General features: G+C 35.2%; 1 protein-coding gene across 1 annotated transcript; it reads right to left on the bottom strand.

Moving 5' to 3' along the window:
- Window positions 1-1,944: 1,944 nt before the first annotated feature.
- Window positions 1,945-2,382, bottom strand: LOC145050612 (uncharacterized). Its single transcript, XM_078998836.1, has 2 exons — window positions 2,188-2,382; window positions 1,945-2,097 (listed from the first exon to the last, which is right to left on the bottom strand). Exons 1-2 carry the CDS (start codon window positions 2,380-2,382, stop codon window positions 1,945-1,947), a joined length of 348 nt encoding a protein of 115 aa, XP_078854962.1.
- Between the last annotated feature and the right edge of the window lie 11,226 nt (window positions 2,383-13,608).

The following is a 13,608-nucleotide window of genomic DNA, read 5'->3' as shown; positions in this document are numbered from 1 at the left end:
AACAGCCAGCTTCAAGATATATTTGGTAATGATAATAGTGACCCATGAAATAAATACGGAATAAAGAACTCAGATTATTATAGATAAATCGAAACCACAACGTAAAGAATAAAACCCACGATGTGAGGTCGTATGAAATCGATTCTGAAAAGTGCTCATATCGGGCTCACAACGTGAGATATGTAGCCTGACGGTGTGAGGACTGGGTCTCACAGAATGTGATTTTATAAAAACTTTTTTCATCAAGTGCAGCACAACCATTGTCTTAATGGATTAAGACCTTTCTCAAACTCTATATGACGTGAAACATCTCTAGACTTGTTTCTCTCTCGATTAACCCCACACTTATCTAAGATTGTGGGTCTCGTATCTCGACACTAAACAGCGCGGCTAAACTTGTATACGCTCTCATATCTCTAATCCTCTATCTTCTTGCGTTTACTCTCACAATTATCTGTCAACAAACAATCAAAATGTGGAAGGAAGAAAACTTAACGATCACCAAGTGTTATTACATAGTTCAACCAAATAACAAAAACAAAAATGAACACACTAAAAAAAGGACTAAAATAAAATAAAAGGATTAATCATCTTCCTCGTCATCATGCGCTCCACTCCCTCTAGCTCCATCTTCACCCCGGCTCGATAGTCGCTCCACATAGGATAAATTGGATAATGATCTCCTAAGTGAGGTGGTTGCTCAACATTGTAGTGTCGGATCATGTTTTCCATCGTGACTCCAGTCCAATTCATGCTTAAAGACAATTGGTCAAAATAACTAATCATAGCATCCCCTCCAAAAGTAGCACCTCCCATGGGCGCATCATGATGCACCGATTACCCTCTCTCACCACTCCCTCTCATATTCCTCCTTCCTCGCGGCCGCGGCTGCTGTTTGGGTTGAGCATGTGGCTCCACATTATTATCAATAGGTATACTCCAATGTGAACCCACATTGACCACAACATGCATCAACTCCAAATACCCCATAGAAAGGTCATCCCTTGGCTTCCATGTTAATGTCCTAGTCAATCGTGGTGTAGTAAGACCATATGATCTTGCTAAGAGAGTAATAAAGTGCCCCCCATTGATAGGGCTACCAGCTCGGGAAATGGTTGCCTTACTACCCAAGTAGCTAGCTAAATGATGAGGGATATTACAAAATATTGTCGGTGTAACAATGCTCCACAAGAAAAATAAATTCAAACTTGTAACCTTATCTCCATGTCTCTTGTGGTTGATAGAGAAAGCAATGAACCGGTGAAGAAGTCGATGAATTGGGGACCGAATATGACTCTCTTGTGAGACACCCGAATGAAACACCCCGTTAGCAATTGTTGACCAAAAATTGTACCCATTGACACCCGACAAATATTCTCGAACAACTTTCGTCAAGAAAAGTTCAAAGGCTGGGGAGCGCATCTTATTTTCCTCATATATTCCCATATGCCATGAAAATTCTGCAAGGCTACACTCCCTAAATTTGCCATTGAGGCGAAAAAACAAAGCCGATGGATAAAAAGGATCAACAGTAGCATCGTCAAATGAAACTGAATCTTGAACTCGTCTAAGATAGTCTTTTTCAGAATTTTCTTTCTTACCCTTCGTATCATTCTCTTCAAGCTTCCTCTTAACTCCTTTATACTCCACAAGCTTATATCCCACTTTTTCTTTATTCTTGAGCTCCATAGATACATCATTCATATCCACAGTTGAACTCCTTAAACTTGAACTAACTTCTTCCTCATCACTGGATACCAATTCTTCTTGACTCTCCTCACTCACCCAAGAAGTTGGAGCTTTATAAGCAATCACCTCTAAAACCATTGGAATAGATGCTCGTGGCTTTGTATGCTAGATAAGTTGAACTGGCTGAATTTCTTCTTCCATTAGCTTTTTTAATTCCTCAAGTTCATTCTCTTCATCTATGTTAAAAACTTCACCTTAAGCATCGCCATTCTGAAATTCGTCTTCCACTCCAAAGGTAACTTCATCATCTCCAACTCTCAAAGTAAGTTTGGACCTGCAAATGTCAACCAAAGCTCTAGCAGTATTTAGTAAAGGGCGACCAAGAATTATTGGGACATTGGTGTCTTCCTTCATGTTTAAAACAACAAAATCAATTAGAAAAACAAATTTCCTAATTTTCACCAATATATCCTCCACAATACCTCAAGAATGAGTTACTGAATGATTTTCCATGTGAATCGTCATTCTTGTAGCCTTCAAATCTGGAAGATTCAACTTTTGATAGAATGAAAAAGGCATTAGAATTATGCTTGCCCCAGAATCAGCTAAAACATAAGTCTTCATGTTGTTTCCAAATTTAGACGGAAGAGTGAGGCGTCCAGAATCTCCCATCTTCTTTGGTAACTCTCCCATATTACTTTAGAACTTTGCTCACTAAGGATCACGTTGGAATTCTTTTCTAATTGTTGGTAAGTATCTAATAGGTCTTGTAAGAAATTAGCATATTCAGGAACCTTGGACAATGATTCAATGAAAGGAGTATTTATTGAAATACCTTTCACATGCTTCATAAAATTCAAGTGTTCCTGCTCCAGTGGGTGAATATTAGCTCGAGACGGAGGACGATAAGCTTGAACATCATCAAAAAAATTCTATTCAGGCCCACCCCACGTTATGAGATTTGGATGCTCACGTCGTGAATTCTAAGTTTCGGTAATATTCTTTTCTTCGATCTTTGATTTCTTCGGCTTTGGTTCGGCTTGATGTGGCTCGACTTCAAGGGTTTCTAGGAACTCAGAAATGGTATCCACTTCAATTTTGATCACCATAAGATGTGTTTGAGGCTTTTTCTCGGTAATTTTCGGAGATAATTTTTCATTTACCAAAGAGGTTAATTGTCCAAGTTGGGATTTGATATTTTGGATTGATGCTTGATGATTTCTTAGCAACGCTTGCTGGTCCCGCATGAGATTTTGATGTTCCATTATCACCACATTGGTCTCATCATGTCTTTACTCGGAATCCTCCATAAATCTGTGTAGCATGGACTCAAGATCAACTTTCTTTTCAGGTGGTTGTTGCTCTTTTTGGTAGAAGCCTCGGCCAGTCTACCTATATTTTTCTTCTTTTTTCTTCTTATATTCTTCATACATCAACCAATCTTTCTTTGACTTCCTCCAATCTTCATCATATTTATCTCCACTCGAGTAGCAAACTTGCACCTTCTTATTCCCATTATCATGCAAGTGACATTCTTTGGTTAAGTGTGGACCATTGCATCTTTCACAACCAACTCTTATAGCATGAATTTATTGGTCCATCTTTGTCATCCTTCGGTCTATAGTGTTCAACATGGCTAGAACAACAGCCATGTCTTCAGATGTGCCTCCCCCAATTCCCCATCCTCCATCATGTCTAGGATTGTTGTATTCATGTGAATGCTTGGAAAACTCTTCAATCAATTCCTTGATTTCGACTAGATTTTTCTTTGTTATTGGTCCTTTAGAGTTAAGGAGTTGCCTCGTCATGACATTAACCCCATCATAAAAGATCGATAATTCTTGTTGCTCGTTCAACTCATTCCGTGGGAAATTTGTAGTGACAAAGAACATGGTTTAGCATGTGGAATTGAAGTTTGCACAATTGAACATGGTGATTTGGGTGTTTAAGAGATATATTGAATGTATATGGTGTTTACAAAAAGGATCTAGATCTAGACTACATAATTAACACACACTTACACACTCACTTTTACATCTCTCAAGCACACCTCTACAAGTGGACAAACCCACCTTATATAGAGGTGTTTACATGTCTCTCTCTCACTCTCTATCTCTCATTAGTCAAAAGGCTAATGCACCACATGCAAGTGGGTTTTACAAAAGTCAAACATTTACAAAGTCATGAATGAATAACTTTGCACCCCAACATTCTCCCCCTCAAAGTTAGGAATGAATGACCCACTTCAAATCTTCCAAAATCAAGCACTACGCGGTTCGAGCCTCAAAGGTGACACATGTCAAAACGAACTTCAATCTTTAATTCTTCCACGACTCTTCAATTTGGGCTCTAGGATGTGAGACCATACAATCCGAGCAGCAACGAATGATCAAGAGTATTCCAAACTCCAAATAATCATCCTAAAGTTGCGCATAAAAACACACCCCAAAAATCTTCAATAATTCCAAACCCATTTTAAATACATCACTTCCGAACTTCCAATTGCATCATCTCGTAATCTTCAAAACTTCAAGATCACTTCGGTCTTCAAATCCGCGTAATATGAAAAATTCAAGTTCGAATTTCCATATAAAACTTCTCCCCCTTTTATAATCGAATTTTGATTATAAAACTCCAAGGAAAAAGAACATGCTCTATTCGGAATTTTTCATGTCAAAACTCCCCCTTAACATGTGGCATAAACATTTTGCTTCAATCCGGAAAATCCAAAAAATATTGAATTTTTAGCTTCGTTCACGGATCGCCTTTGACAAAATTTCTCAAAAATGGGTAGAAATTGTCAATTTCAAAATTCTGCAGTGACCCGTTGCACCAAAAATAGCCAAATATGCGAAACACATTCCCATTTGCGAAACTGGGTAGAATGTGTAAATTCGCACAAACTGCAGGGACCAAAACTGAAAATTCTGCATTTCTTTTTTTCAGCTTTTATTGCCATTTTGCGAAGTTGGATCAATTTTTTCATTTCGTGAAAAGATCAGGGACCAAAAGCGTAACTTATTTGTTTTCTTCTTCCCCAATTCACTAACTGTGAAATACTTCGCATGTTCCATTCTCACACCGTTCGCATCTTTCTCCCACTATAACAAAATATGTGAACACAACACAATGATCTTTTTCAACCATTCGCATTTTAATCCAATTAATCAAATGCGAATTTAACTGAGAAACCCAAATGCGAACCCTTCTTTGAATTACTCATGCAGAAAGTTTACATCTAGATGCGAACTCCACTGATTTCAAATGCGAATATCATTCTTGAGATCAGATGCGAACTTGATACAGATCTTGGACTCCAAACGTGCGAAACCAAACCATCAACATCATTCAATTTTTTCATCCAAATCCATCCAAAATCCAGATTCAACAACCGAACACAAATGCGAATCCAGATTCAAAATCTATCGATTTCATCAGACTTCGCATCTACTTGCGAAAATCAACAAACCAAAATCCAAAAATTTTCGCACATCGACCCAAGAACAAAAATCTTCAAAATCATATTCCAAGTCTTCATTAAAATCAAATGCGAATTGCTTCAACTGTTCGCATCGTTTTCTGATTCACCAACCGATTCCAAAATCAAATCTAGACTCATAATCATACAAATGCGAATCATTGACATCATAGCTTCCGTCATCAAGAACAATCGATCGACTCCAACACAACAATCGTTATTCATTCTTTTCATTACAGGGACCCCAAAATCAACATCGTTTTTAAATTCCAAAGTTGCGAACTCACACAATCAACCAAAGCATCTTCAAAAATCAAACCGATTTCACAAACAACAATTGATCGAGCATATCAGTTCTCAGTTCGTTCCCATCCATCGTTCATCAATAAAATCATAAATCCAACTGATTTCGAAATTAATCTCCAAATTGGATTTGATTTCAAGATCTATATCCCCAAACCAACTTATATTGAGCAAAATCAATATCCAATCCATTGAATCAGCTCCAGAATGTCAGATTTGAGTGTTTCATAGTTTGACTTTTCAAAGTCAACGAATCATAAACACTAAATCAATGGTTTTGAAGTTCAATTTTAGATCAAAAGGTGTTCAAACAACTGTTCTAACAATGTTCTTCATCGATTTCAAGTGTTCTTGACTCAGATTATCAAGATCAAAAACTCAATTGTTTAATTTCTTCACTTGAACTTGTATGAAATCGATTTCATCATGTTACAAATCACATGAAATCGAATCACATTTACAGATTCGCATCAACATCGATTGAAAACAAAATGAGAAAACGAGATTTAAGAACACAAGAACAATCGATAAACAAGATACAGAAGCCGATAGTACAAGTAAGATATGCGAATGTACATATTATCTTACGAACAACTATTGATGATTCAGACGGATTTTAAAGACTTGTGGGCTTACTTCATTGAAAAATCGGATTTAAATGAATATCAATTGGGCTTGAAACAAGATGAACAGTAATAGATCAAAAAAAATATAGATCACAAATTTGTTTTGATTTGGGCTCAAGGAATGAAAATGAACAATAAACAATTCGTGATTTAATTGATCATAACAATTGATCACAATGAGAAATTGATTTTGATTTTTGAATTGATCTAAAAAAAATAATTGGCTCAACAATGAGTTTGAAATGGATTAGATCCAATGAGGCAAATCGATCAAAAATGAAAAACGCAAAGCACGAATCAAATATTACGAGAGATCATAGAGAGAGACTCACCAAAATTGATCAAATTGCGACAAAAATTGTCAAACCGAGAATCGTTCTTCAAAAGTCACGTTGATCGTGAAAACCAAGCTCTGATACCAATTGTAGTGACAAAGAACATGGTTTAGCATGCGGAATTTAAGTTTGCACAATTGAACATGGTGATTTGGGTGTTTAAGAGATATATTGAATGTATATGGTGTTTACAAAAAGGATCTAGATCTAGACTACATAATTAACACACACTTACACACTCACTTTTACATCTCTCAAGCACACCTCTACAAGTGGACAACCCCACCTTATATACAGGTGTTTACATGTCTCTCTCTCTCACTCTCTATCTCTCATTAGTCAAAAGGCTAATGCACCACATGCAAGTGGGTTTTACAAAAGTCAAACATTTGCAAAGTCATGAATGAATAACTTTGCACCCCAACAAAATTCCTTATCAATCCCTTGTATCACTCTTAAGCCTCATAAAGTGACTCCCCCGGTTGTTGCTCGTCTTCGGGTTCACTATTTTCTAATTCGAATTTGGGTTCGGTCTCGTATTCGGATTCGTGAAGATTAGGATTTTGCTCAAAGCTTTCAATCTTGTTTTTGTCCCTCTTTTGATTGCTTGACTCACCCGCGTTTTTCCCTTTCTTCTTTCCGAAAATTGATTTAAGGTCTTTGAAAGGCGACTTCTTTGGTGGTAGGTTTTCTCTTACGTTCTTATCCGTCTTTTTGTGAAGGGCTCACTCTGGATATTCAAGCGGTGGTATCAAAGGTGTGTCAGATCCACGGGTCATGAACTACTGCAATTAAAACAAAAATAAAAACATAAAACTGAACAAAAAAACTAGTTAAAAATGCTTACTGACTGCTCACCAGGACATGGTAAAGGGCACCACGACGTGTTGTCGTAGAAAATCTAAACAATAACAAAAAAACGAAAGAAAACGTAAATGACTGAGTTCAAATTGTGAGCTTCAGGCTCACGTCGTGAGTTCAGTATTGTAATAAAAAATAATGCAAAAATTTAACTGTTTTCAGGTTTTACCCTACAAAAATGATCGATTAACCTAAAGCAAATAAATTTCTAAACTACTTAGCCATTCCCTGGCAACGGCGCCAAAAACTTGATGTGTCCTAATAGCTACACCTAATTTTACCAACTATCTAACTAGGTATTCGACTAAGCCAGTGTACCTTTTTGCAAATTGTATAACACAAATAGTCGGGTATTGATCTCAGGGAACGGATTTAGTTATTTAATCTAATTGCTACTAAATTAACCTAAAATTCTAAACAAAAGTTTAAAAGGGTTTTTATCTGATTTTGCAAGTTTAGACAAACTTAAACAATCAACTATTTAAATTCAGTCAATTACTAAGAACACTTATGTTTAGTTCGAATCCACTTTTACTCAATGATTAGCTATTAATTATGGATAATTCAAGTTGGTTACCAAATAGTATACTATTAGCAATTCAATTACGGATATACTAATGCTCAACTAATTCATGTAGAACTGTGTATGGTCACACATAATCAATTATTAATTATGCGTGAAGCTAGCTATGTAATATTGATTTAACAAACACAATTGTGGTCACAAAATATGTTCTCCAACACAACTAAAATTTAATACTTTAATGATATTAGCTCTGATAATCTAATGATCTCTAATTTACTAGGTAATCAAATTCATGCATGTTAATGCTCACTAACTACACAGAATATGAATTAAAGCGATCTAAGTATCACATTTTAGCATGCTAGGTATAAACAATCAAACACAAGTTTAATACCGACTAGAAAAATCCATAATAAAATAACTAAACAATGAGTTCAAGCTTCATCTAGCTAAACAGAAGCAGCTTCATCTAGCTAAACAGAAGCAGCTAGATTTAGCTACTCACAACAATAATCAAAAACACAATCTTCATTAATAAGAACATAGTAATTGTACCAAATTAAGAACAAAGTTATGATCTTTAACTTCTCCTCCTTCCTTGGATGTTATCGCTAATTTTCGGCCTTCTTTTTCTTTGAAAATCGACTTTTGAACTCTCTATGCTCTCTAGCCAACCTCCTAAAGTCATAAGCATCAAGGATATATATACTTTTCGAAATTACCCTCCTCATGTCGTGAGCAAAGTATTTTCACATCGTGAGATCAGTCCCAATCCGTATCGAACACGGATTCTGGCCTCCGGATGCTTATCTTCTAGAAACTTTGTACTCACGTCATGAGATCAGATTCCTTATGTCGTGAGATTGTCTTTTTGCTGAATTCTTCATCTTTTAAGCTTTAAACCTCCAAAGTTCCGATCCTTGTCGCTTTTGGTCCTTATTCTTCAAGATGACTTCTTTTGGCTACAAAATGCAATTCACTCTTATCAGTATCATTTATCTTTGCAAATAACCAAAATGTGTATAAAATTGTATTCAACACTGCCTAAAAATGTGTATAAATATGGCAATATTAACTCCCTCCATGGTCTTCACCAATGCCATGGGCTACCACCATAGTCTTACATCCAAGAGCCATGGGTTCCCCCCATGGTCTTTACCAAGTGTCATGGGCTCCCCCCATGGTCTTCACATAAGTCATAACATGCCGAATAACAACCATTTCATATTCAGTTATTGAAACCACCTATCAAGTAATGGGCTAACATTGGTGCCTTCGACACATGAGTTTAATGAGAAGACTCACCTCAGTATGCTGAACACAATAGTTGCTCGACTACCAGTCTAAAATCTCACACTTCCAAACCTCCTCAAGATACTCTAGAAGTAGGATCTTTAAGCTATTCCCACATTCAAGGTGTGAGCACCACCTCCTTCCTCTTGCAAACCCACTTGAATGGCCACCAAAAACACCTTAGGGCGCAAAACTCACACTATCTTGCAAAAATAGCGTTTTAGGATGAAAAGAGGCTATGAAGGCTGATTAGGGTCTGGTGTTAAGGATATAAGTGTGTTTAAATAGTGTCCAAGCCAAGAAATTAGGGTTTTGGTCATTGCCTTGTACGTCCCGTGCCTCAACCACCTGCTGCATGCAAAAGCGTATGCTAAGCGTACTCATATGTACGCCCAACATACGGAGGGTCCTTAATTGCCAAAAATGGAATACTTTGAGGATAAAAACTGTTGTATAAAGTGTCTAGGTCCATAAATATATTTGGTATGTACTTGACCCAACCCGGCATGGTCCATTTGGGTTGCACTTCACCGAAACAATTTGTATAGATAGTTTTTTGAGAAGAGTGCGTTTATGGTTTATTAATATATTATAAGTTATAATATATTAATATGAAATCATATTATTTAATTAGTATTGATCAAGAATTAATTTAATGATCACAAGAGACTAGTTAAATATGGATTCTAATAGTATGGGCTAATTAATTATTTAGGATGGGCTAAGCTTGCATGGAAGTCCATGGATAGTACATGGAGCTTTTGACTAATGGATCCTAAGTATGTGAAAGGTCATGGGTATTAGGGTTTACATGGATGTAAACCTAATCCTCCATACTATATAAAGAAGTCCAAGGCTCTAGAAATCGGCACTAGTGTGTGAGATAAGAAAGCATGGCCGATTTCTAAGAGTGCATCATATTCTCTCAAGTCTTCCAAGTTGTTGTGGTGATTTGTTATTCCACTTGAGACATTCACATTATTGGTGTTAGGCTCTTAAAGCTTCAAGCAATCAACTACAAGAAGATGTATGTATTTCTATCTAGTTTTTATTTGTACAAGTACCTATGATTACATACTAGATACGACAATGCTTTGGAAATAAATTTTACATGTATAATAGAGAAAACATAGTTCCAAAGCATCTAGGGTTGTATGTGCACCTTAAGGTTGTTAGGATGCTAAAAACCCTTCAGTGGTATTAGAGACTAGGCTTGTTTTCTATTATATTGTTGCTTATATGTGATTTTGCAAAGTTGGACTTGTTGTCTGACTACTCAACTCGGTGAGTCCATGTACAAACTCGACGGGTTGATGTTTTTAGCCTTGGACTCGGTGAGTCTAGACCTGCACTCGATGAGTCCATGTAAGCTCTCACACACTAATACTTTAATTCCAATCCCTAGAATTTTTAAAAGTTTAAAATTCAACCCTTATACTATTATAATATAGGGAAAAGTTCAATAAAGAACCATTACTAATCAAAGAACCAAGGAACCAATCCAAAGCGTCGGAATTTAAAGCGATCAACAGCAAAATGAAGGGTTGTAAACTTTTATAATTGACGCACATGTACTGGATTATAACAAAACTCACTTCCTTTTTTAATTTAAAATTTTTTTAGGCCAAGTTTTTTATCGAAAAAATAAACTGAATATACCGTTGTTCACGATTTTTTCGTACTCTTTCCATAGAGATCTATGATGATATATAAAAAAACGAACTTCTTTTTTCGAAAAAAACTCACTTAATTTTCTTAGTTTTTTCAATATTTAAGTTTATTTGTATAAAAAAACTAATTATACCAAAAATATTAATTTTTTGTACTCTATTAATAAACATCAACACCGATTAAAAAAAAACTCGCACAGTGTACATTCACACTGTGAATCTAAACTGTAAATATTTCAATTTTTAACATTCACAATATGAAAAATCTCGAACAGTTCAGATTCACATTGTGAATCTGAATTACTATTATGCACACTATGACTCTGAGAAGGTTCACAAAAAAAAAAAAAAAAAAAAAAAAAAAAAAAAAATCAGTGTACATTTACACTGTGAATCTAAACTGTAAATATTTCAAATTTTAACATCCATAATGTGAAAAACCTCCGATCAGTTCAGATTCAAACTGTGAATCTGACTTGTTATTATGCACACTGTAAATCTGAGGAGGTTCACAATGTGAATCTGAACAAGTTTACAATATGAATCTGAACAGGTTTACAATGTGAATCTGAACTAAAATATCATTTTTTTTAACATGAATATGAATCTATGTCTAAAAAGTATAAAAATATGAATTTTGATATATGTATTAATTTTTTTTCTATAAAAAAATAGACCTTAACTTTTTCATCAAAGAAAATGAAGTGAGTTTTTTTCGAAAAAAAATAAGCTCGTTTTTTATATATCATCATGGATCTCTATGGAAAAATGACGAAAAATCATGAACAACGGTATATTTGTTTTTTTTTTCGATAAAAAAAACATGGCCTAAAAAAAATTTAAACGAAAAAAAATTGTGGGTTTTTTTTGTAAAAGGTTGTTTTTTTGGTATAATCCGATTTGTGTGCGTCCAATGTAAAAGTGTACATCTATTTCCTTGGCCGTTGATCGTTATGATTTCAGACGCCCATGATTGGTTCCTTGGTTAATTATGGTTCTCTATTGAACCTCATCATATATATATATATATATATATATATATATATATATATATATATATATATATATATATATATATATACACACACACACTAGGTTAAAACCCGTGGAACCCACGGGTGTTGATTTTGAATTGAATTTAAAAATTAATTATTTAATAAAATAATATTTCATTAATTTTGATAACCTATGAATTATAATTTTTTTTTATAATATAATTTGTGTATTTGTTTATATTGTGTACCAGTGAATTTAATTAAAGATATTAAAGTTAAAATGAGTCGGGTCAGATCCAAAGCTAAAAATGGGTCGGAGTCGGATCCAAATAAGAGTAGATAACCATACGAACTGTAACTCGTAACGTGTGTTGTATATGCAGAAAGAAATCGGGTGAAGAAAGCAATACTATCCCAACAACTCTCTTTCTCCTTCTTCCACTGCAACCCTAAAGTCATTACCTGATGTGAATCACGTGTCATCATCCTCATTTCCAACTTAGGGCTTATTCCATTTCCATTTGTTCTGTCCCCAATTTGAACGAATTTTGAGTACGCCGTGCACGTGATCCTGTAATTGAGAAGAAGAAGAGAGAAGGTAGGCCCAATAAGCGATCGGAGCATTTGGTGGGTAATCACGTTAAAACTCGAGCGACTGCAGCTAGGGAAGCGGCGGCGGTTGGTGTTGAGCCGAAGCAACAAAAGAAGCCGAGGCTGCCGACTAAGAAGAAGAAAGAGGGTTTAGCAAAATAGTCGGTGGTTGTCATTTCTGAAGCAGAGGAGGATAAAAAGCGAACAGAGGAAACCGGAGAAGAGAAATTCAAAGTAGCAATGGCGGATGTAAGCGGTGGCTAAAGCGCTAACAGGGTTACAGGCCAGGAAGAAGAAGGGAATACCGCCCCATTTCATGAAAGGGTATCTTGTCTATTGCTTATTCGATTTTTGTAATGCTTCTTTACTTATAAAATGCATTGATTTTCAGGTTCAAGTAGGTGGATCACCTCAATATAAGGTCGAAAGAAAATTAGGGAAAGGTGGATTTGGTCAGGTATTTGTTTGTCGTCGTGTATCTGGTGGAACTGATCGCATATCTGGTCTTGGTGCTACATAGGTAATGTTCTTGCATCAAACAATCAAGCTTACATTTTATATAAAATCTGATTTCTGCAATTCATCTTCTTTAATTTTGGTTGTGACTTGTGACAGGTAGCTCTTAAGTTTGAGCATAGAAACAACAAAGGTTGCAGTTATGGTCCTCCATACGACTGGCAAGTTTAAAAGTATGTGCACATTATGTTTTTGTGATTAGTAAACAGATTAAAATTGTTCTTTTTTGAATTTAAAGAAGTGGATTTGTTTTTTCTTGGTGAAACAGTACTATGGGTGGGAGTCATGGAGTGCCTAAAGTTCATTATAAAGGAAAACAAATAGATTACTATGTTATGGTATATGCTAATACTTGATGAGTTTTTAGTTTATTTAACTGAATAACTATATAATATTTCTTTTTCTCTGTTTACATTATAGGTCATGGACATGTTGGGGCCTAGTTTGTGGGATGTTTCGAATTCTTATGGACAAACGTGAGTTCTCCATAAACCTATGAACATCAAATGATAAAAAATGCTAAATTAATTAAAGTAAATTATAACATAGATTAGTATGTTGTTGTTTTGAAATTTTTTTTAAACATATACGTAACCAAGATATACTTTTATAGAATGTTAATTGTGTAGATGTAAAATTAGAGAATCGTCCTTGAATTTAAAAAATCATAAGATGTTTCTAAAAACATTCCATTTTTACAAATTATAACAAAGATTATTACATAA

Source organism: Lactuca serriola, chromosome 5, assembly GCF_051521515.1.
Source record: "Lactuca serriola cultivar US96UC23 chromosome 5, Lser_US96UC23_V15, whole genome shotgun sequence".
NCBI classification, from domain to species: domain Eukaryota; kingdom Viridiplantae; phylum Streptophyta; class Magnoliopsida; order Asterales; family Asteraceae; genus Lactuca; species Lactuca serriola.
This window is presented reverse-complemented; position numbering and strand designations above follow the sequence as displayed.

Excerpts from the sequence above, each read along its gene's own strand:
- LOC145050612 (XM_078998836.1), bottom strand. The coding sequence starts at position 2,382 with ATGGGAGAGTTACCAAAGAAGATGGGAGATTCTGGACGCCTCACTCTT. Across the intron at positions 2,098-2,187 it reads TTCACATGGAAAATCATTCA|GAAGACACCAATGTCCCAAT; the intron begins GTAACTCATTCT and ends TTAAACATGAAG.